We start from the raw sequence: 25,099 nt of genomic DNA, 5'->3' as shown, positions 1-25,099 counted from the left end.
AAACAACCCTATTTTCATGCCCAGAATCACAATAAATACATAAATAAATAAATAAATAAATAAAGCGAGGCCAATACATGGCTTCCGAACTGCCAATATTCCGGGGTCGGCTAGTATAGTATCATCAGTGACCACGAGATGGTATATCTGGCTTGAGTTGCGTTTACACCAGGTCTTCTACTGCCCTAAACTACAACGTGAGTCGTACTATCCATCCATTCATTTTCCGTACCACTTATTCCTCACGAGGTTTGCAGGGGTGATATCCCAGCCGTCTTCGGGCACTAGAAGGGGGACACCCTGAATCGGTTGCCAGCCAATCGCAGGGCACACAGAGACAAACAACCAGTGACTCTCACACTCACACCTTGGGACAATTTAGAGCGTTCAATCAGCCTGACACCTCACACGCTGTAGCCCAGTTTAATTTCTTTACCCGGCTCGACTGTATTCATGGTTAAAAAGCAGAAGCTTGAGGGCACTCATATCTGCAGACACTCGTCTGCAAAGAGCTAGTTGGTGTCTTTAGAGCACTCTCCTCTCACGCTTTATGTCATCCACCTTCTTACTCTTCTCCATTTAGAAATTTCTCATGCCACTTTAGGATGAGAATGGATGGACCAAGGCCGGTGTGAGGTAAATGGATAAAAACGGGTCACGGCGGTAAAAGGTCACAATTGTCGACCCTCCCCTATGTCATACTTTATTCATATATGCGTCGAAACCGCTATGACACATTTAGCGGTGAGTACCCCAAAGCGCAGTAAAATATTTAGCAACAATAGTAGGGTACTCCACCGGGCCATGATCACGTTTCACCATTTGAGTCTGCAGTGACCTAAAAGCCGGTGAAAGCCTTTAGTGGAACAACAACATGGGTTTAGGTGGTGTTTCAATCACGTCCACTGTCTTGCACGAAACAGCCGGTGGGTGAAACCCAGAAACAATCCATCATAACATATTTTAGAAAGTCTTGGCAGTATTCAAATGATCACGGCTTATTTCCTGCTTTCTAAGGGCAAAAAGCTGACATTCAGCCCAGCATCATGCAAGGATTGGTTGGTCACCACTCCACTGAACAACATATTCACCTTTTCAATTCACATAATAGCACACAAACTATGCTCTTAAAAAAGGACAAGTGATGGGATGATTGACATCAACATTGGATAAAATCCAGCTTTGGGTAGGAGAAAAAATATTGAATGCATCAGTCAGTCAGAGTTGAACAGTCTAATTTAGAGTAGTTTCTGAAAGTAATCATCATTTTGCCATAAAACCCAAGGTTCTGACAAGCAAAATGTTTCCTCCAGGCTAAGGTGACAGATGGCTGCAAGAATGGAAAGATGAGCTGAAGAAAAGGGCAGATCAAGAATGTATGTCCAAGCCCAGAGGATCAGAGAACATCGTGCCAGGGAGGAAAGTGAAGAGATTAACATCCAGAATGAGAGAGAAAATCCAATTTGAAGAAAGCAAACAACTGAAGTATTTTTGTGCCACCTATTCATATTTGGATAAACTTTTATTGTGAAATTTTCCAGTGTGAAGTATTGTACTTTTTTTCTGAGCAGATGACATTTCAGCAGTTCCAGATTGATTGGAAGATGGAAAAATTATTAATCTGTTTGAGGTTTTGGAGAACTGGGAACTTCAGCATAAACTTCATTAAACTGTAAATATAGACATTGGCCACATATTTTCCAGACTAAAAGGCGCACCTAAAAGCTTTCCATTTTCTAAAAAGCGCCACATCGCGCCTTAAAATCCGATGTGTCTTGTGTATCGTCATTACGGTAATATGTCAACCCAAACAAGGCTTCTTGCTAGAGACATGCTGACAATGCAACTGGCTGTTGGTGAAGTCAACTGTGTTGCTACTTTATTAAATATGTTTTACTGACAAATCAGGGTGTAATGTACTGTTGGCATTTCCTCAGGCATACCATCGTTCAATAATGAAAAAAACTTAACTGCTCATTGCCCGGAAAAGTCCAAAACAATGTTCTTAAAGGTAAGATCATGAAGAGCAACTATAAGATAAACTTTATTTGTACCAAACATTTAACAGAGGGAGAAAATAATCTGAGTGTCTAAAAGGACCCGAAAACCACTGGCACTGTGGGCTTTGCAGGAAAGTACAAAGTAAAGACTTGTGGGTAGCATCAGCTATGAAAATAAACAAACTAATATGGCTTGTAAATATTGATAGAGAAGTCGCAGACGAGTGGCAGAGGACTTACTGTTTGTTTTGAGGCGGGTTGGCTCACTGTTGCGGCTTCCTGCCTGGTTGATAGCTTTGACGAAGAAGACGTAGCGCGTGCCACTCTGCAGGCCGTGCACCGTGTAGTGGTTCTGCTTGATGTTTGGCACAATCATCCAGCTGTCAGCAGAGTTGTACAAACCTGGCACATGTAGAAAAGAACAAACTCCCTCAGCGACGTGTTATGCTAAGAATGAAGGTTAAGCGCAGCAGTTCTCTTTTACTGTCAATGGGCCACGACACAACAATCTGCCCCGACTTTACCCAGACTTGTGTTATTTATTTTTTCCCTTCCCTCGAAGCGCAGCGAATCATCAAACCATGCAAAGGCTTGGTGAAGGGCCTCAGGTGTTCTGCAACATTTATGTGCACATACTGATCCATCCCATTACCTTTGCGTCAGGTTTAACATGTCACGCGCCCCTGCCCAGGGCTGACTTTGTTACGCTCATTATCGTGAGTCTTGAACGCCTTAACAACAGGAGACAGAGAAACGACGGGGGGAGTGTGCAGTGTGCACCATGAGCCTGAGAGTGAAAGAATGTGAAAGCTTATCATGTTCAAATGTCTGGAATGGAAGGCCAATCTCACATGACCTCGTAGTCGAGGCATAGGATTGTCCCGTATGTGTAAACTGAATCAATGCCATGTGTCTCTTCCAATTCAGCTTCCGCAGCGATGCCGCTCATATTTTAACCAAACAAATGCCCCACTTGATAGAATTGTGGATTCAGTCAATAGAATAATATTTTTCTTGATCTGTTGCTCTCAGTTGAAAATACCATCCATCCATCCTCTGATCCGTCTATCCTCACAACGGACGCTGGAGCCTATCGCAGCTGTATTTGGGTAGTCGGCAAGGGACACATCCTGGGCCGGTTGCCAGCCAATCACAGGACAACCACCCACGCTCACACTGACACCTCGGGGCATTAACCTGCCATGCATGTTTTTGGGATGTGGGAGGAAATCGGAGTACCCGGAGAAAACCTAGGTAGGCTGAGGAAGAACATGCAGACTCCTCACAGGAAGGCCAGAGCCAGAATTTAACCTATGGCCTGAGCACTGTGATGTGGACGTGCTAACCACTGAGACATCCTTAACGATATCAGTGAACTATATGATCAGTCAGCTTGTTAACGATCCATTCTCACAATTCCCAAGGGGTTTACAATTGCAAATAAAACAAAGCATGGCTTTAGAATTGGGATGAAGCTTCGTGGTGAATAGTTCAAACACCAATAACAATTTGTCTTCATCACTTTGTTTCTTCAATATTTTCCTGCAGTGTGAAATCTGGATCTCTGGGAACAATCCTGACTTCAAACCTTCCGGGGACTTCATGAATTATTGAGCGGGGTGGCAACAACATACATGCATAAGTCATAGCAGAGTGTCTTCTTGTAAATATAAATACTTCACAAGACGCAAATAAGGCCATTAAATGTGTGAGGCTTTTAAGAATGGATGAGGCAGGGAACTCTTGGATGGAGACTTATTTAGAACAGGATGAGTTGAAGAAATTGTGCTTCATTTAATAATTTGAATGTCGGCCACTGATACTGTTTTCTGTCATAATTTTTAATATGAGATGACAAAAGTAGAAGTAGAGATTTGTTTCTACATTTTGTCATTATTTGTTGGGAAGATGGCGTACATTGAAGTTCTATCGGAAATGCATTTTAAAAATAAATAAATAAATAAGGTTTCGCCCATAATGTATTAGCGGGGGAGAAATTAATTCATTGGTAAAAAAATAAAAAAAACAGGCTACAAATGTAATGTAATGTACACTTTTTAGAGTCTTTAATGTCTAATCTAAACTGTAAAAAAATGCTTCAAACTCCTTGTTGTTAAAAAAAGCAGTGTTGTTTTCTTTATATGATTAAATAAACTAAATATATAACATTTTGTGTTGGGCAGCTTAGAAGGACTGCTCTCTAAGGATGTAAATTGGTCAAAGAAAGTGAAAAGCAGACCAAGCGGGGGCGGAAAAAAATACGGTTCAAATGTGGGTCATATGCAATTTTAGACCATGATCAATTAATAAGCAACTGCATGCATTTTTCATTACTCCCATCAAAGAAGTGGGTTTCTGTTGGTGTGATGATTGGTGTAGTATTTTTTTTTTGGGGGGGGACATAGCTTTGATCAGTGTTAGTAGCAGAATCAAAGCTAACTCACTGCTAATATTTGTCTTGAAGCTTCTAAATCTAATGTTATTTTAGAGACGTATACAGTATATGAACGCACTCCTTTGTTTGTGATTTCGTTTTCAATTTGCATGGCATCTGTATTCACTTGTTTGTTTCTTGCATAACACTTCTCAGACAGTTCTAACAAGGCCCACTGAATTCCACCACTTGTTGTCCCCCCGAAGGACCGAGACTGATCCTAGGAAACAGATCAGTGCTCAAATGCAATCGTTTAGCCTCTAAGAATATTCACAATGGTAGAAACCAGAATGGCACGGGAAGTCTAATGGTTTCTGTATTTCTCAATGTCGGCTGTGAATCTCTCAGGATTGTATGGCAGCAAAAGGCTGAATGTCTGAGTCACAGAGTTGAAATGTAAACGGGCCAGGGCACTCTACTTTCATGGTGGATGGAGAAAAGTCGGGACTGTTCACGAGGAAAGCGAGGAGGATGAAGGCATAAAAGCAGCCGATTAAAGTCGAGAAGTGCAGTCGTGTGGTGTGTGTGTGTGTGTGTGTGTGCGTGTGCGTGTGTGTGCGTGCATAGCTATGAGAATAATCACATCCTCCTCAGTAAGTGGTATTTTTCCTCCATTACAACAATTATCCACTCTGACTTTCACATTCATTTTGTTTCTTCCCCCACATAGAAGCTAACTATAATTTAATTCACTGATGGAGCAAACATTTGCTGCGGTCTTTATGAAGCAACAAAAAATGTGTAACTAGTGACAGTATGTTACAAATTTGCATCCCATTAGTACACCGATGACTTATTGACCCAGCGTTATGAATTTTGGTGGAGAATATTGTCGGATTAGACCGGATGGATATCTTTTGTGTTTTGTCAAAGCACAATCTAACTGTTATTCATATTATTGTGGACTGAATTGCTGCCTGCATTTGCTTTAAAAGGTAAATAAAACCCAAAACGTCAAACCTTTGCCATTTTTTAAATGTTCAAATCTTACTCAGCTGATGTTTACTTATTACTTGCCACTGTTTTATGGGGATTAATGAGGGTGTGATGTGTATTTAGAAGTTGTTGTCTTATCAGCTTTCCTGACTAAGAAATCCATCTTGTGTCAGTAAATATTTCAATGTGTATATTTTTGCTTTGGGCAGAATCCTCACATCACCAAAATCATGTTCAATTTCATGTTAATTTGATTTGTCACTCCTAAAAATAGAAGGAAATTAATCTGCATGCACATATCTTTGTGGCAGATACCGTAGCATTTGCCAAAGCATGACACCTTAACACTTACTGAAATGTATCTAATCGAACAATTCACTCAATTTCTGAAAAGATCCAGACGCATGCACTGATGCAAATGCACACACCAGAGAGTGGTGAAAAGGCAGGCTTTTATCACACTTCTGAAGCATTCAGGAGTTAATAGATTGTTTATCAATCCATTTTCATAAATGGGTATAGTGAGGAAAGTAGTAGAGATAGTAGAGAAAATACAAAATACATTGCTCTCTGCAATCACTTGACACAATTTAATAGAGCGCCCTGGTAGTAGGTAACTCCTTGCTTGTGTTTCAATATCACTTCTGGTTTGCAGCTGAAAATGATTTCATCACCCATGTTTACACGTCTCAGTGGAATTACTCTCCAAACACAATGTTAATCTGAGTACCGTGCCATGGCTCAAGATGGCATAGTTTCGCAATTTTCAATGGAGTTCCTCTTTATATCTCATTTAAACACAATTATGTATTTTCAACAAACAACAGTCGCTTACAATTTATGCAATTTTAAAGTTTCATCCAATATCAGTAACATACAGTAAGCACAAGTGGTCGGTCGATGAAAAGGTTTCTTCAGCCGTCATCTGTACTTCTTTGAAGGTATCGGACGTTTTGCTTCTTATCCAAGAAACTTATTCTTACTGGGACGTTACTGGGTCTTAGTCACGAAGTTTCTTGGATAAGAAGCAAAACGTCCGACACCTTCAAAGAAGTACAGATGACGGCTGAAGAAACCTTTTCATCGATGGACCACTCCTGTACGACTGAGAGCTTACACAGACATAAGTGGTCGGAAAAATATTTCACTCGTTGGTTAGAACTAATGTGTCCATTTAGTCCCAGGCTAAAATGATCACTGGTGCACATATAATTGACCTTTCCAATGAGTGTACAACGTGTGAGTGTACGTGCGTGTGTGTGTATCACATGACTTACTGATGAAATTAGTCTGGCCAGTGTATATTGTATACTGCAGCTCATATGAGGTGACACTGAACTCATCCTCAGATGTCCAGTGAACAGTGATGGTGTCGTGAGACGCTGTGCACAACTCGTCTCGGATGCACGGCGGGCTGGGTGCTGCATGGGATAGTCGTAGAACAGTCAGTGAACAAATCACGGCATGGGATGATGACAATTAAATTTGCTTACTTATTCGTTTATTCATGCAGACTGTGTTTTTTAACTCTCCATAATGGCAGCAAATGACAAAGGACTTAATATTAATTATTTGGTGGGGATAAATTATCAAGATTTACCACTTGCGTGTGCACTATCTGCATTACTACAAACCTATGATTAACATATTGGTAAATCACTATCTTATAGTGTCCTGTCGATTTAATGATTATTGCTGACCTTTTTGCGTGGACGAGGAGAGAGAGAGAGAGAGAGAGAGAGAGAGAGAGAGAGAGAGAGAGAGAGAGAGAGAGAGAGAGAGAGAAATTGAGAAATTAAGAAAGAGAGACAGAGACAGACAGAGACAAAGAGAGAGCGAGAGAGAGACAGACAGAGAGACAGAGACAGACAGAGACAAAGAGAGAGCGAGAGAGAGACAGACAGAGAGACAGAGAAAGACAGAGACAAAGAGAGAGAGAGAGAGAGAGAGAGAGAGAGAGAGAGAGAGAGAGAGACAGAGACAAAGAGAGAGAGAGAGAGAGAGAGAGAGAGAGAGAGAGAGAGAGAGAGCTAGATTGAGGAATCTACCTGTTAGGTAATCAAGTGCTTCCAGAATCTTTTTCTCTCTCGAAAAGTCCAAGGCAAAGTTGTCGAGAGCTTCATTCAAATTGACATCAGGAATGAGTACCTGGGATGAGGCCGTCGCCATGGCAACTCTGGTGGAAAATCCCGAAGAGACAAAGAAAGCCAGCAGGAGATTGAAAAAGTAGAACTTTTGAAATCATCAACCAGTAGTTGGAATCCATCCATAATAAAGGCTACTTACAATCTAAAACAAAATGTGGAGCATTGTAAAACTGTCAGCATGCAGCATGTTCAGCCAAATCAAACGTGAAAATAGATAACCTTTCCTCAAAAGATGAAAATGATCAGTCAATCTGTCCATCACTCACCTTTCAGCCACATTTCGTGCAGTCTGTAGGAAGCGGGCGTGGTCGTTTTCCTTCAGGCTCTGTTCTGCCTGTGTGATGAGGGCACTGGAACGCTCCAGACACTGACGACAGTTGGCAATCTGCTGGGCCAATTTTCGCAGCTTCATCACCTGCGAGACAATGCTATATGCTGTCATTTTTATAATCTTGTTTAGATTCTTCTATTTATCACAAAATTCCAGTCCATCACCACTTTCACAGTCCAGGTAGTTAATTATGTTTACATGTGTTGCCTATTATATATAAGTAGCCACTTTTTTTTAATAAGAAGGCGGGGTCAGATTTAACAAAAAAATCTGCACTGGGCAATACGCACTACAGTGTGAACAAAGCATCAGAGATAAACAATACAAGAGGACAGACACAGGTGAGGCAGGAAAGTAGAAAGAATGCAGCTGGTGGACAGAGGTCCAATTTCTGGGTGAGAGGTGAGTTGAACCACTCCTCATTCTCCTGCTGACCCCTTGAACGCGTTGCCTGAAAAGCAGTCTTGAGAGTTCTGGTGCGACTGGTGTCACAAAAGGATACAGTATATTTCAAACCCAAATTACAAACTTAGGTTCATGGTTGCCCTTTGGCGCTTAGGTAATCTTTTACACACCTGGATAGCGGACTTTTATGGTACACTGATTCTCCCATCCACACTTGTGGATCCCACATCCCACCATGTGCAAGTCGCGGATGTGCACAGAACAATTTAACGTGTGAATGTAGCCGTGCATGCTTTATGAATGCAAGCGCAGAAAATAAAAGACAATGGTGCTCATTTTTGTCTTATTACAGGAAGAAGACCTATTTAATGAAATGAAGGCAGTGATGCACAAGACTGAGGTGGTAATTAGATGGTGTTTTAATTAATTCTGACAGTTCTTCATGTGACAGTCAAGAGACAGAAAAAGTATTTCGTTGTACTAAGTTCATCCTGTCTACTCGATATCTAATTTAAAGCAGATTCTTTACTTACAGACAGTGTAGGTGTTCAAATACCTGACATGTTTCGGCGTATACTTCCGCCTTCGTCAGAGTGTCAGGTATTTGAACACCTACACTGTCTGTAAGTGAAGAATCTGCTTTAAATTAGAAAAAAAAATGTCAGCCTCATTTTATGACAATGCATTTAAACTCCTCCCTAGACTTCAACGTTTCATAGTTTGGCTCTTAGAGGCAAGAGCATCAGGATGTTCAAAACGTTTGCAGAGCAAAGCTGGAACCAGACAAAGTTCTGAGGCAGCGACTCCAAACTTCTGTGACCCACTTTCCGACACATATACGACTAACTTTTTTCTTTTTCTTCTTCTTTCTTGTTACCGAAATGAATTTGTTTTCCCTTTGCAACCACCTATGGACCAAAGCACAGAATATTTATAGTTTGAGCACAAATCGTGCTACTTATTCCACTAGTTAGATTTTTTTTAATTTTGGAAATTACAAAGTGAGGGCAGGTGGATGAAGAACGTTACATCAAGGCAGGCAGACCAGGACAGGGGAATATAGATCAAACCTTCTCCTTTGAGAGCCACAGAGTTCTTAAGGGGATGTGACAGAGAGAATGAGAGTAACTTGCCCTGCTATACACACTGTGATCAATGCCTGCATAATCCTGTTACTGTGTTGCACAATTTGAACCCTTTCTGCAGGAGGCCACAGACGACAACAGACTCTATTTATGACACGTTTCTTTCCTTTTCTTGGATCATGCTTTCCTGTATAACAACTGTTAATACTGGATTTCTTTTACAAAAACTTCTGTGGTCTTTCATTGCCTCAACATTAGAGGGGCAAAGAGAAAAAAAGACTCTACATGTGCAGCTGTCACAACATTTTCAATGGATGTGTTTGAAAAGCTGCTCGCAAGCAAGTACCTTATTATATGCATATAGAGTAAAGTCTCGTTATATCGATATCGGATATATCGATAGTCCCGGTTATATCGATACTATTTCTATGCACGCACAGAGAAAATTACATGCAAACAGGGTCGGATATATCGATAGTCCCGGTTATATCGATATTTTTTCGGACTCCCTTGAATATCGATATAACGAGACTTTACTGTATATGTATACTCCTATTCTGCAATCCATCATCTAAACGATTGGTGTATAAAAGACGTTGTCTGTTTGGTGGGCCGGGCTAGGTGACCTCCAGCATTCCAATCACTTTCTACTTTTAACCTCAGTTACTGAATGATGACGCAGCATCAGGAGCAGTCAAGGTGTCGAATTAATTGTTTTGTTGCAGTTTGCACTGGTGTAAATTGAAGTTGACTCCATCATAAATGGTGAGAGGTGTTAATCATCCATCCATCTATTATCTTAGCTGCTTTATCGTCAGGTATACCCTGAATTTGATGGGTAGATTGTATACGAACAACCACCCGCATTCACACTCAATCCTAGGGGGAATTCAAAGTGTTCCATTAACCTGTTGTGCATGTTTTTGGAACATGGGAGGAAACCTGAATACCCGCAGAAAAGCGCCACAGACATAGGGAGACGTGCAAACTCCACACAGGAAGGCCGGAATCGGAATCAAACCCTTCATTTCTACACTTTGAGGCGAAAGTGCTAACCAGTCGTCCACCACACCACCCTGTTTCAATAATAACTTGTCATTCATTCTTGTCATGTTAAGCAGACACCCAAAATATTTCTATTTAGCTTTCATATCTTGATTGAATACGTCCAGTAAGTGTCATTTATTAAAACTGAATTTATAAATCTCCATTTCCATCCAACCCACTTCGTCTGTGTAAGCTGTCAGTCGTACAGGAGTGGTGCATCGATGAAAAGGTTTCTTCAGCCGTCATCTGTACTTCTTCGAAGGTGTCGGACGTTTCGCTTCTTATCCAAGAAACTTCATCAGCCAACTAGAGTCTTACTGGTAGTACAGATGACGGCTGAAGAAAGCTTTTCATAGATCCAAACCACTTGCTTTTTTGGGGGGTTGTAGTTTTCTTACCCCCGAAATGCACCATAAATCACATTCTTGTAGCTGAATTGTATATTAATTTAATGTTATATTAATTGCAGGCCTGGTTACTACAGTTACAGGATGTTATTTTGGTGCATGAAAGGGTCAAACCCAATTTTAAAATTGCACAAAGGAAGTTCAGTGATGAAACAGGATTTACATTTTTTTGACAGCAATATGTATTCTCTTATTCTCTCCTTAACTAAGCAGGTCATCAGTCATCTCTACTGGTGGGCAGACTGTCTTGTTTGGTGAAATTATGAACAAATTAATCATTGCCTCTCTCCCTCTGATTAGCCCAGCCTTTCATTGCCCTCCTTTTCCATCTTTGCTTGACTTCATCCATTTGTCAACATCTGTGATTACAAGATGGCATGAAGTGCATTTCATTCATCTTCATACTGAACACATCACTAACTGGTTAAAGCGTGTTATTTTGTGCCACACTATCATTATCTACGACCCAGAAAAACGTTACTCTTTGTCGACATCTTGTTCTACCGGATCAGCTTTCTTCGAAGAATGGAAGTGTCCTGAGTAGTGATGTTATTTCATTGACTTTACGTTTTGCTCCTCTTCAATTGAAATAATCTTACACATGTCTTAACTATGAATAGTTCTCAGATTTTTTTCCAAACCCACTCTGATGAGCTTTGTGTCCCAGACATTTGGAAACATCTTTTAGTCAAGAGGACAATGATCAGCATTCTTCATCGATTTTTCCTGACATATTACAGATCAAACTCGTTACCAAATAACTATTGGTTTACAAATTTTCTGCATTGACAATTTGAAATACTATACCGTGGTTAAAAAAATAAATAAATCTATTGATTAAAAAAAACTGACTGATTATTCACGAATGCTTTACCTTGGACTCCTTGATTTTCACAGCAATGACCTGCTTCCTCTGGCGGATGATCTCCACCAGCTCATCACACTCCTCTACCAACTTTGCTTCATGCATGGCGGTGTTCACCTGTAGAGGACAACAAAAATACAATTTTAAAACTCATTCACAACCAGTCCAGATAAAATAATGCATCGGGTGTCTCCAGTCATCAATGACAGTAAATTAGTCAACTAAAAATAACTGATTAAGCTCTTGTCTTTCTTTGAAGTAGCAGTAAAATACAAAAAAAAAAAAAAAAAAAAAAATAGAAACCAGACTTCGATCAGTAAGAACATAGCAATTAAAATTACTGCTTACATATTCAAATCGAACATAATTTGTTTGGCCCAACAATTTCTACTGTAACGACTTAAGTGGTGGATTATTCAGCTATTCATTCATACACATACAAAAAATAGCACTGAACTAGTATTATAAAATATATATGTTCACAATGGGGACCGCTTCATCTAACATTCAATGACCAAAGACCATGTCGGGTAAATTTCTGCAGAATTTTGACATTAAAATTTTTTTTATTCCATGTAGGTTTAAATGGGAAGAAATATTATTAAATAAACAGTATGTTGTAATATTCACATTAAAATAATGGCATGAAAATAGTAGATAGCATGTACCACAACCAATGCATGTTAATCACTTTTAAATTGCATTGACCGGGTAATATTCCCAGTGGAATATGCTGGAATACGAACGACAATACAGTCCAATATGATCCCAGTAGCACATTATTCTCAGTGGAAACAAATATTACATGAAGGTTTAAATGGAAAGAATTATTATTAAATCAACAGCATGTTGTAATATTCATGTTAAAATAATGACAAGAAAATAGTAGACGGCACACCGGCATGTACGACAACCAATGCATGTTGATCATTGTTGTCGTGTTTGCGTTATGTTGAGACGGGTTTTAACTGGGAAAGTAAATTTATTGTGTTCTTCCTTGTGTTTTTGCAGAGGTGGCCAATGAATCCAATTTTGATTCTGACAAGCAATAATCATCCTCTTTAGGAAGACTTTTTTTCCAAATGTATAAACCATTTTTTGTAGCAATCAATCATTACGTATCACGACGTTGTTCCCCTGGTTACTCAACTTGTGCAGTGAAACATTGACAAAATGAAAACACTTGCTGAAAGGATTGACAAGGGAAGATTCCCAGTGGAATATGCTGGAATAAGACAATAGAGTCCAATATGACCCCAGTAGCACATTATTCTCAGTGGAAACAAATATTACATGAAGGTTTAATAATCATCCTCTTTAGGAAGACTTTTTTTCCAAATGTATAAACCATTTTTTGTAGCAATCAATCATTACGTATCACGACGTTGTTCCCCTGGTTACTCAACTTGTGCAGTGAAACATTGACAAAATGAAAACACTTGCTGAAAGGATTGACAAGGGAAGATTCCCAGTGGAATATGCTGGAATAAGACAATAGAGTCCAATATGACCCCAGTAGCACATTATTCTCAGTAGAATCAAAGAATAGTAACATGAGACATGTCATTTACTTCGGGTTGCAATCAGCCAAATCGTTAGGTTGAGTTAATCTGCAGCAAGGGTTGTAATGGCATACGTTCATTTTCTTTTTTCTTTTCATTTTTTTTATAGCTGACAGGAAGTGTTCACCAGCAGACAACGACACGTCTGAATCAAGCTTGATAGTGTGATGTCTCAATGTAATCTCTGTTGTTATTCTGTATTTTTCAGACAGTCTGTTGACGACAGATAAATTGTATGTGCATTTTAATGATGTGGCGATGCCCATTCAGCCTTCAGCAGGCACATTTGTCTGCGTGGCAGCTGCATGATGAGCAAATACTGCTCAATTAACCACTGAACAACCCCCCAAATACATTTTTTTCAAGCGGCATTACAAACGTGTGTATGTTGTTAAAACTTTGTGTGGTATTCTCATGGGGAATCCAAAGTTTGAAAATTGTCCAGGGACAGAACTGAACCTCGCTATCCGTTGAATGTGTTGACATGAATTTGGTAAAATGGAGCTTGGTGGTGGGCTGGAGGACTTGAATTATTCAGTCTATTGTGTTGATACATTTGGCCAAACATAATTTAACAGGACAGAATGACGGCTGAAGAAACCTTTTCATCGATGGACAACTCCTGTAGGACGGAGCTTACACAGACGAACGAACAGGACAGAATCTATAAAAAAATATAACTTGGGTAATGGGACATGTACTGATAAATTCTGACACTGCATCATTTTAGGCACAAAGTATCGACATTCTTCACACACCTTCGGGTTTGTCTACACTTAATGAATTACTCGTAGTTCATTAACTAAAAGTGCCTCTTCGACTCTGGTTTGGACAAAAAACAACTTTTCAAATCTCATCTGGCGGATCTGTGTGTGTGTGTGTGTGTGTGTGTGTGTGTGTGTGTGTGTGTGTGTGTGTGTGTGTGTGTGTGTGTGTGTGTGTGTGTGTGTGTGTGTGCGTGCGTGCGTGTGTGTGTGTGTGTATGTCGTGCAATCAGATCAGTGTTTGATGGCTACGCTTGAACTGGACACTACTGTATTGACTCATTTCATTTCAATCACAACACCGTTCCAAATAGATCAACAGGAACGAACGGAACTGCCTGCCTGGGATTTCATTTTCTGCAGACAGCTATTTGTTAACACCACAACATTATGTCACCACAATGGAAATGACTGTACTTCAAATACAATGCTCCACACTTACTGTATACGTTGACTCAAGATTGACCCAATTAGGAATTTTTCTCGTTTCAACTCTTGAGTTGCAAGACTTGAGTTTTGTCAGGAATTCAAGACAATTCATTTCCCTTTAAAATGACCTGCTTCAAGCTGTACGTATTTTGCATCCCTGTTGAGGTTCACAGTAAAACGTGCTCACATTGCTCGTGACACCAAACCATGTGCACTAACATAGGGAATTCCACTACCTTAATGCTAACAAGCTAGTATATCTTTTGTGGCATCTTAACCATGGAGCGACTCATTTAGACAGACAGTACAACACAATTTAGACCCATACATTCCTTTTCCGCAGTGAAAAATATGTAATTATTGAAGCTGAATGATTTTAGAGGAGAACAGCTTCTTCTTGTATTTATTATGCATGGATTAGAATAATTAGTTTTGGCCAAGGCATGCACACCACAAAGAGCAAAACAGTGTCAATAGACGCTGACGCACGAAGTGATGTACAAGATGTTTAATTTCTACTTTCAGTGAAACTAAACTACTACTGTAATTTTTCATAACCTATATTACTGGATGGAGACTTCTATTTTAATTTGTGGTTGGTGGTAAGTAACAGGTGTTTCAGGCATTTTCATTGTCGTTGTTAATGACGCTTCCATTCATTTGAATGAGGAAAGATGGCATGAGCACAATCATGGAACAAATTAAACTTTTCAGTCAATGCACCACTTAATGCCTGTATATTTGAATTTAAAAAATCTTGAAATTCAATTATTTAGAAGTATTAACATCAAGCATACTTCTGCTCAATCTCTGAAATTGAAAAAAAAGACAAGGAAAGAAAAACAGAAAGGCAGTACTCATTCATTCATTTCGAACAGCATTTTACCTTGCATAACAGCCCCTTGACAATTGTTGGGCCTGTTCTGTGATGATAATCGCTAATATTGACTGCTCACAGAGGCTTCAATCAAAGCTCAGAATTTAACTTGAAAAAGTGCACTAAAGTGCACTCGCCCCTGAGCTCAGTGTCTTCGAAAGACCCATTGCGAGAACCCAGTAAAAGAGCAGTTTCATCTTTTAAATGAAAGCTCTTCTTTTTTAGATGATTGTAAAACAACATTGCGGTGCAGTTCTTCAATAAATCCCTCATAAAGAATTTTCATTCAATTAAAGTGACTTCAAATTTTGATTTTGACCAGAAATAACACAACCCATTAAAAAAAAGTGAACATATAAAAAAAGGTTTACGGCTCCATATTTTCCACTGAAACCCAGGCTGGCTTTCCTGCTTGACCTCCAATTAATAATCCCATACAGTACTATAAACAGAGAAATAAAGAAAATGCTGCATACCTCAACCTGTTGACAGATTTGAATGAGTTTGGCCATTTGGTTCTCGAGTTCACTGTTCCTCTTCACAAGGTTGGTCAAGTTGTTTTCCAAGGTTTGCTGTACAGATGTCGGTGGAGAAAGAAGCAGACCAAGGAGCAGGGGCAAAGAAGATAATTTATCAATACAAATATTCTGTAAAGGTTCAGAAGACGTTCTGGCTGTAAATTTGAGATGTCAGGGATGAGAAGCAGTTACCACATCTACATGATGTAGATGTGGTTAAAAAAAAAAAAAAAAAAAACAACTCGCCATTTATATCTCAAAATAGAACATAATATTTTATAGAGATTTGTGACACAAATAAAATCAGCCATGTTGCTTTCTTTTTAGCAGGCAGCTCATTATAAATATAATTCGGACTCAGTTGAATTTGTGGATACACATTGTCCATTCATAAATAATTCAAAACACGGCGTTTAAACAAACACAAATAATTCACTTGACCTATGCAACGCATTTCATCAGTCGTGTGTGTGTGTGTGTGTGTGTGTGTGTGTGTGTGTGTGTGTGTGTGTGTGTGTGTGTGTGTGTGTATGTGTGCGTGTTTAAGGGGGCGCACATCGGTATCACAGTATCCTTGTGTTGTGTTGCGTTTCAGAGTCTCCGAAAAAAGTTAATTTAGGCGGTATGAGGATTTTGCCTGACGTCAGCATGATGTTTAATGTAATTATTGTCATACTGAGTCAGGAAAACAAGTCGCTGATTAGAGCAATGCGTCTCTGTTTTTAGATTTTCAGCATAAAAAAGCAAAGATGAAAATGCTCGAATAAAAACAAAGCAAAAATATCATTGACTGGCAACAAAAAAATATCACTGACTGGCACTTTTTTCTCAAATTAATGAGGCCTAGTAGAAAAAAAAAAATAATGTATTCTATGGCAAAAACAATCCTCAAAACTAAATTCAAATGTTTAAATGTTGCATATTTAAACATTTGAATTTTTAATATTTTAATTAACTTCATGATGAAAATTAGTATATTGAAAAAAATGAAAAATAAAAAACAATGACCCTCGAGGATTTTTTACAATTTTTTTTCTGTGACTGATCTTCATTCCTCTCTTATCCAGGGCATACCTCCACCTCTCTAGTAACAACTTTTGACGGAATAATAATACAGTAAATTCAATGCAAAGGCACATGCAGCCACATAAAAATGCAAATGAAAAAAAGTGAGGCCACAAAAAAGGGTGTTTCAAAGGGAAAAAGTAAACCACGGAAGCACCGGGTAGCAAAGCTACCCCCCAACCACCCCTGCCCAAAAACAAACAAACAAACAAACAAACCAAAAATAACAGCTGTGACGAGAACAAAGCAGCAGACAAGCGGCAGGCATTAAGGAGTTCTTCTCATAAATGTGAAGAGGAAGGGGAGCTGATCGCCACCTGGTCACTGCTCAGACTGTCCCATCTCTCCTCTGCCTCATCCTGGCCTCATATCTCTTATCTCTTACTTTGTGCAGACTTAATAATCAGTTAGCCGGCTTATCTCCATCCCAGTTTTTTAGGAGTCTACCTGTGTGCACCCCAGCAGAAGGGATGAGTGTGTGAAAGTGGATAGTTGAGAAAGGACAGCCAGAGAACTCACCGCAGCGCTTGTCTTTGAAGCCTCCATTACCGCATCTGACACTCTGCCCGGGCTCATCTGATAAGCCTACAAACACGTTAACAAGTTAAGTGTTAGCACACATACACACAGGAGGTCACCAAAAATACATGAAAATGGAAGCATATTATTAAGCGAGCGAAACAAAATTTTCCAGAGAAAGCTTTCTTTTTTGGGGTGCACATTCTACGCTCTGGAATATTTGTTCAATATGCCTTGTTGAAGTTCACAATCAACTTAAACCCTGGATGGATTTGGTGGTTCGTAAGTTAAGAGGTGAAGATGGAAATAGCTGCGGCTCAAGTGTGAGTTTAAAGTTTGAGCAGCGAAATGGAGAAACAGCAGAAGCGTATCTATACTTGTCCCGCTTTGTTCAGCAGAAAGGTTGGTGCTGTCGGACAGTCTGAGGCTGGATGGCTTAAGGAGCCCGCGATGAGAAGAAAGGAGCGTCAGCGCAGAGTGCCGATGCATATGTGGAACTGTCGCGGCTTGGAATTGAAGCGGATTTATGTGGGGCACGAGATGTGACGTCAATGGATGCTACAGCTTTGTATTCACTTTCAACATTTAGCTTGTAGCAGACGTGCACATTCCACCATGACGTATTTGATCCACTGGTGAAAAGGTTGCTTTGATCCTGTCCTCTTTCATCTACAACTGCTTCATGCAACAAAGAGGGTGCAGAAAGTGATTAAGATTGTGTCTTTTGTGTTGTGTGACATTATTTATTTTGTTTTGTTTTTTATTTTAACTATAAAATGGCGCTGCGAGAGTAGTTGCCTTTACAGCAGCTTCTGTATTTCTTTTTCTACTTCTTCATTTCCTTTCATCGTACTTTCATAACTTTGCTGGTGTCAATGTAATTTTTTCCACTGCGAGTCTAATAAAGGCTAATCCAATCCAATCTATACAAGTGACCAAGGAGTGATGAATTGCATTTCAGTAGCATCGAGACATGGTGAGCTACAGAGGACAGGTATGGGGACTATTAGAGAGATGTACAAGAAAATCATTTGTCTTCCATCCAGCATTGAAGTGCGGTGACTGCAATGAATTTGGAGATGGAGATTGAGGAGATGGAAAAAGACATGTGCGGAGCGAGACAGCTTGGCATCGTCGCCGCCCACTGAAGCTGTGGCTTGATCACCAGCAGCCCTCCACCCTCATTGTCCTGTCTCTTTGTCATTGTCTGTCTTTCTCGTTCCAACCCGATTGTCTTTCTCCTCACTTGCGCAGCGTTCGTGCTGTTTCACCTCTCATTTCGTCCATCTTGCTTCATTTACAACTGCAGCAGCTTACAGCACATTGACTCAGGTGAAATCACAACTCCGGTCAACCCTCCTACGTGACATCATGTTCATGAAAGGCAACTTGCCTTCATGGTTATATATATATATATATATATATATATATATATATATATATATATATATATATATATATATATATAAAAATATATAAAAACCAGCGCTAAAAAAAGTTTGTGTGTTGAAAACTGTGACTAGTTGGCAATTTACAACATCAGGAGTTCAATTACACTCCTTATTCAGAGGCTTGTATGTGTGGCTTTCATACGTTTGTTGAACAACATTTAAAATATCTTCCATAAAAAGGTGACACTGAAGTTCAGGTATGAAACAACACACAGACAGCACAAGACACAGAAAATATTCTGATTAGGTTTCTAATCTTGCTCTGCCTTGTGCAGTGAGATGGAACCGTCCAGTTGCAAAATCATTAGGCCATTATGGAACCGCAACAACAAAAATGTGTCAGAATATCCTGAGGGGAAGTATCCAACTTCAAAGCCCCCTCCCTCCTTTTAAGTAATTCAGGATCCTCCCCAATGAACACGCTATTCAGCAGGACAGAGACATAGACAGAACCGAGGCAAACCAGTGATTAAAACTCATGAAAGACAGACAGAAAAGAAGTGGCCTTTCTTTACATCTGTTGGCCACTAGAACATTTGAAGAAGTGAAGTCATGTCAGTAACATGAGCCTTCTGGGAAACTTTTTTTTCTCCAAAGGATAACATTCTAGTTGGTGCAACCTACAGAATGGGGGTTGGAATGTCGCCCACTTGTTAAAGGCCTTAATTGTCATGTGTGAAAGTTGCTGGAAGGTTAACACTTGCGTATCACCTTGCAAAAACTGTTAATTTTGCGATATTGACCTGCGTTTGAACTAGGCAGTGAACGGTCTCCTTCAAGTGGTTGTACTAAATAAATAAATAAATAAATAAATAAATAAATAAATGAATGGAAACAAACCGAAAATATATTGTGGTCAAGTCTCCACTGAGAAGTCTGAATTAAAATGCTTGGAGAGAAACCGGAAGCACAAGAGGCATAAGAATAATAAAAGGACAAATGGCAAACCGTAATCAACCTCAACTGCTGGCTTCCCAGGAGACTCACTAACAATGCGGGAATATCCAGCCGGAACAGAGATACATGTGATTATATTTAAATTTTTGGCCACATGGGGGACAGAGGATTGAGACATTCGTTAAAGGGGACTAATAAATCAACATGCCTGCTGAGACTAGTGCCACAATAATAGTAGCGAGTAGAAAGAATCACTTTGCTCATGTTTAGCAAATACTTGACCAGGTCATATCCAAACTACTTCAAAATGTGTCTCACTTATCAGTGATACTGCTCACAGTAGCAGCTGGAAAAGGGGAAAAGGTGCAAACCACAGATTCTATCGTTTGATTCGTGATGATCTTTGTGGTGTCAGATAGCCATATATGCCTTTAGACAAGTATAAATAGATGTTTTAAAATTTAGCAAAAACGTTAAGATGTTTTAAATTTATCATGATTTCATTCGTCTTGGACTGCAATGAAGATGAAGGATGGTTAACATGTTGAGGACGTTCACTTTATCTCAAGTGTAGATTCACTTGGAAATGAACAACGAACTAACTTTCTCGAGGAAAATAAAATCTGTGTGATTTGTGTAAACTGTAACTACATATTACTGTGAGGTCAGCAAAATCAAGACCTGAACAAAAATCATGCGACAAATGTCACTGTGAGTAAACAGCTACAAATGATTAATGTTACCATTTTGGCTTTTTTAGTGGTGCACGGTACACTTTGGTTAACATATTACGCGTCAATTCATGAGATTATTTTCTTCCATGATCTCTGAAGGTGCTCCGAATGGTGAAGCTGGTGAGTGTGTGCCACTTCTGAACTATTCTAAAATGGAATTTAGGGAGATGATTAAAACAAAATGGGACCAATAGACCATTACAATGTCATCATATTTTTCATCCTACAGCCGCTCATTGTTATCAGCGTCAATACATTTGGTCTCATCTGTGCGAAACCTTCATCTCCCCACTGATTTAAGAACTGCCTTGAGCACCATGGGTAGTTGAATATATATGAGATGGACACGTGCAGATTTTCGAAATTGTTTCATCATTGAAGCGGGATGCTGTGTCACTTGCGACCTTTCTCGATTCTTATCTTCAGCAAATGATATCATCAGCTTGCTGTTATTAGTGCTGAGCTGTGGTTTGATACATTTCTGACTGTAGCATCAAACCACTGTGACTCCTGATGAAGCCGTTACCATTAGGATGGAGGGTTTGTGCCGGTCCTGCAACACAGCTTTGATAAAGCACCAATGATATTGGGTATGTACACAGTATGTTTCCATGACTTTGTTTCTTTAAGACACTATGTCTGCAAAAAAAGATAATACGTGATTAAAAAACAGAACAATGCGGACAACCGAACAAAGTCTGATTAGCTTCAAAGTAAATACAGACTGCTTCTGTAGAGCCGAGATCCAATTTTGCACAGGCATCTTTGGTTAGAGTAAATATGCTCCAGTCACAAGAAGCTGCTCATGATTCAGCATGCCATTCTCATTTGCTCAACCGCCGGTGTGGTTTGTAGGGATTTGTTGTTCAGGTGCAAAACAACAAAGCTGAGGTAAATAATACTTGCAAAAAATACTACATGCATATGTTGCATTCGAGGATGATTTGAAGTTGAACTTTTATGACCAGCAACGAGGTTAAATACATTGAAAGGTCCCTTTGAACTGGACGGTCCAAGTTGCGAAACAGTAAGAAAAGAAAGGGACCCTGAATTGACTGACCAGCTTTAAACAAACGTCGAACAAAAACATGCTTAAATTAGGTAGATGGACAGTGCATTTTTAACAGAATCTTGCCAGGAACTATTTAGAGAGTAATACATAATTTGCAGTAAAATAAAGACCAGCAAATTGGCAGGTTGTTAATTGTTAAGAGGAAAAAAAACACAAATTAATCACAGCACAGAGAAAACGGGAAGTTAAACAGTATGCAACAACATGCTAGGATTATAATCAATTACATTTTATTTCATTTAGACTGTTGCAATTTTTAGAGCATGTTTGCTCACTTTTCTTTTATTCTTTTAATGCTTAATTTCAGTTTCATGTGTATTTGTTTGGTTATTATTTTTAGCTTTATCCAAATATGAAGTAGTTCAATTACGGTTGAAATAAATAACTGTGGCTTTCCATGTATGTTTAGGACATAAATAACACCTGAGAACTCATGAAAAAAAAACACAGTGTCTGACATAGAATTTGCATTGCAGAGTCGTGAATGTGAAGGTTGCTGTTAAAGCTTTTAAGCAGATTTTATGATGCAACTGTCACCTTCAGACTGGTCTCCATTGCAAACACATACTCTGACTGAACGAGTTTAGCCGATGGCTCCTGGGGAAATTGACATGATATATTTGAGCATTTACACTTATACTTAAAAATGCCACAAAGGTACAAGCAGCACATTGTGTCGTTCCAAGAGGAATACGGACACTGAATTAAGGAAAGACGACAGACTTCCTAATGGTTGTACGACAGTAGTGGAGATGAACAACACGGCTACAAAAAGGTATACTGTCGCTGTTGAATTTGTGCCCCCAAACGTTTCTGTTTAATAGGAGCGTTAGGATGGCATACAGCTTTAAAACCAAACCACACACATGCTAGAACATATGTCACAATGAATGAAGGCGTAACATAGTTTTTTTATGACACTGAGCATGGAATTTAACGTTCAAACATATTTGAGATATATATCAGCGATGACAAAAAAAAGACATGCAAAACATTCTGCACAAAGACAACAACTAATGTTTAACTTTAATTTACATCTAAATAATTAAGAATAAATGCAACAAGATATTTTTTTCTCGATCCCAGAAGATACATTCAGAGACACATATTTGTTGTCACAATCAAGCTGCAATGGCTGACGACCAGTTTTCATCACGGTCACACAGCTACCCCCGCAGTGGTTCTTGGCACTCTTTCACCATATCACACATGACAAAGTGACACTACAGATAATCATACCTCAACTCATGGACTGTAACGCTATGTGGGGGACTAGGGCAGGGAATCACATTCGCTTCACAAATACGAGAAACGCGAAGCTTGCTGGTTGAGCTGTGTGGTCAACACATAGCTTTTCTTATCTGCAGGCCCTACAGTAAAGTGTGCAATTCTCACTCTCTCTTCAAAGAAGATTCTCTGCTCAAGGGAATGCAGATGTCAAATATATTGTTTCTAAATACAGGGCTGATTTGCAAATAACGGCAAGGTGATATCTAGAACCCCCTCTCCCCTAAACAAATAGAAAATAAATACACTAGAATCTAGTGTATTTATTTTTCAGTGTTCATCTAGTGACTCAAAAACATTTCCATCAATTACAGCAGAGGTAGAAATACTGAAAGAAACATAAGAGGAGTGATTCAAAGGCATAACCAGATGCCCCTAAAATGCATTCTTATACTTCATACTCATATTCGAAAAATGACATCATCTTCTTGTAACTCTGCATCAACATTACACAGTTTAGCCCAAAACTAAGAATTTTCTGGAGGCTATTGTGAGCAAATGTGAGTGCTTGTCATTTAAAATTTGAACAATGAAGCTCAACAACATCGCTTTCTATTTCCCACAAGTTTGTCTTTTCTTTGCTGCCACATATGATGCTTCATCGTCACTCTTCCACAAAGTCAGCTGTCGCCCCTTCCCAATTTTTCTGCATTGCCCTGACCTTAATCTTCTTGTGCTCCTCTTCATCTGTCTGAACTCATCTGGCAGCAAGAGACGTGTCTTGAAGCCTTTAGATGTCATTTTCTTTTTCAGTTAAAATGTAAATGTTTTTGAATGAGTTATTTTAAGAAACAGATTGGACCAATATCTGGACTAAAACCACACCATGCCAATAGTGTTGATATTATGCCATGTTCATTTGATTCATTTATAATTGTATCATTTCAGTGTTTGTTGTTTTTCACTTTTTCTACAACTTTTCGCTGAGCTCAGCACACAGGCAATCCATATTACTCCTTCAGACACAGCACATTTCATTTTATGAGATTTAAGCCCTGAAGTAACTCATATTGGTCACCGGGGTTCACTATGTTCGCCCCTTCGGCGACTCATTTTAGTGGCCTGTAACATGAATTACACACAAATCAAAATGTCTCCTTTTGTATCACAAAAAAGTGATGTTCTTAACAGCTGCATACTCATGATTTAGCTGACCTTAAACTGATTTTTGTTATTATTTGATTGGATTCAGTGGGCAAGCCAGTCAAGCATACAACCAACCTGTAGGCTCTAGATGAGGTCAGGGAACATATAATTAAGGTAGCGCCACTATATTAAGTCTGCTACTGTGGCAGCTGCGGTCAGGATGATTAACAAATGATTTTATTGAATACTGCAAGGGATGAGGAGATGGCTGGACCAGAATAGAAAGACACAGTCAGACTGTGGTATGTCACATCGCTTAACATGCTGAATCCCTGATGCCGTGTTTCGCATTCAAGTGTGAGGAGAGACCTTGTGTAAGATTAAGCATTTAGCATGACTTAGGCTCAGCGTGCCTGACGTCAGGCACAGTAACAAAAGAGTGCCAACACTCCATATTCCTGAGCGTTTTGAAGAGTAGTAAATTGTATATCCTAGACAGTACACCTGTCTAATTAAAATAATCAGGATCGTTCTAATGCTGCTTCAGCGATGGTTGATGAGCTGATCACCTCAATCAGGTGTGCTGCACATGGGAGATCTGGAAAACAAGCAGGACAGTGGCCCTCCAGGCCCGGAATTCAACATGCCTGTCATAGACTGTGTTAGTGTGCAACTACTAATCATGAGTGGCCATTGTCCACTGTGTGCAGCGCCAAAGTTGACTAACCGATGGTCTATTTTAGGAGCCATGATGAATTAGAACTTCCTGCTATCCTCGGGGGACTGAGGCTGTGCTGTTTGTCTCACATAAAGGTCATTATTTAACCCTAAGCATCTTGCAATCAAGGCACACAGACAAGTCTCACTTTTGGGAGACGAAAGGCGACATAATTAGGTTATTCCACAGGGCCAAAGTAAAAGACGGTTAAGAAAAGAAACACTAGGTCGAAATGAGTCACCCAAAGATCCATGAGTCGTCTGCCTTGGCACTGAATTATAATCACTTCATGGGAGGAATTGTATGACTGGTTGCGATTGATGATTTTTTTTGTGCTTTAAATTAGTCTCTTGAATTCTTCTTCTTCTTTCTGCTTTTTCACATATATATATATATATATATATATATATATATATATATATATATAGAGAGAGAGAGAGAGAGAGAGAGAGAGAGAGAGAGA

The 25,099-nt window shown here is 39.4% G+C and overlaps 1 protein-coding gene across 3 annotated transcripts in view; it reads right to left on the bottom strand.

Moving 5' to 3' along the window:
• mid2 (midline 2) overlaps positions 1 to 25,099 on the bottom strand; it is an 87,611-nt gene that overhangs the window by 12,316 nt on the left and 50,196 nt on the right. For 2 of the 3 annotated variants that reach the window (XM_088988567.1, XM_088988556.1), the window contains exons 3-9: positions 17,392 to 17,457; positions 15,766 to 15,861; positions 11,667 to 11,774; positions 7,784 to 7,932; positions 7,419 to 7,546; positions 6,648 to 6,791; positions 2,241 to 2,402 (exon numbers count right to left, since the gene is read on the bottom strand). In XM_088988567.1, coding sequence (XP_088844693.1) covers positions 2,241 to 2,402; positions 6,648 to 6,791; positions 7,419 to 7,546; positions 7,784 to 7,932; positions 11,667 to 11,774; positions 15,766 to 15,861; positions 17,392 to 17,457 — 853 coding nt within the window. The remainder of the gene's footprint in view (positions 1 to 2,240; positions 2,403 to 6,647; positions 6,792 to 7,418; positions 7,547 to 7,783; positions 7,933 to 11,666; positions 11,775 to 15,765; positions 15,862 to 17,391; positions 17,458 to 25,099) is intronic. The other variant, XM_088988575.1, reaches the window with a different exon arrangement.

Source organism: Hippocampus bargibanti, linkage group LG02 (genome assembly GCF_051943395.1).
Source record: "Hippocampus bargibanti isolate YZ-2025 linkage group LG02, ASM5194339v1, whole genome shotgun sequence".
Lineage (NCBI taxonomy): Eukaryota > Metazoa > Chordata > Actinopteri > Syngnathiformes > Syngnathidae > Hippocampus > Hippocampus bargibanti.
The sequence above is the reverse complement of the archived record's forward strand: the minus strand, read 5'-3'. Positions and strand labels throughout refer to the sequence as shown.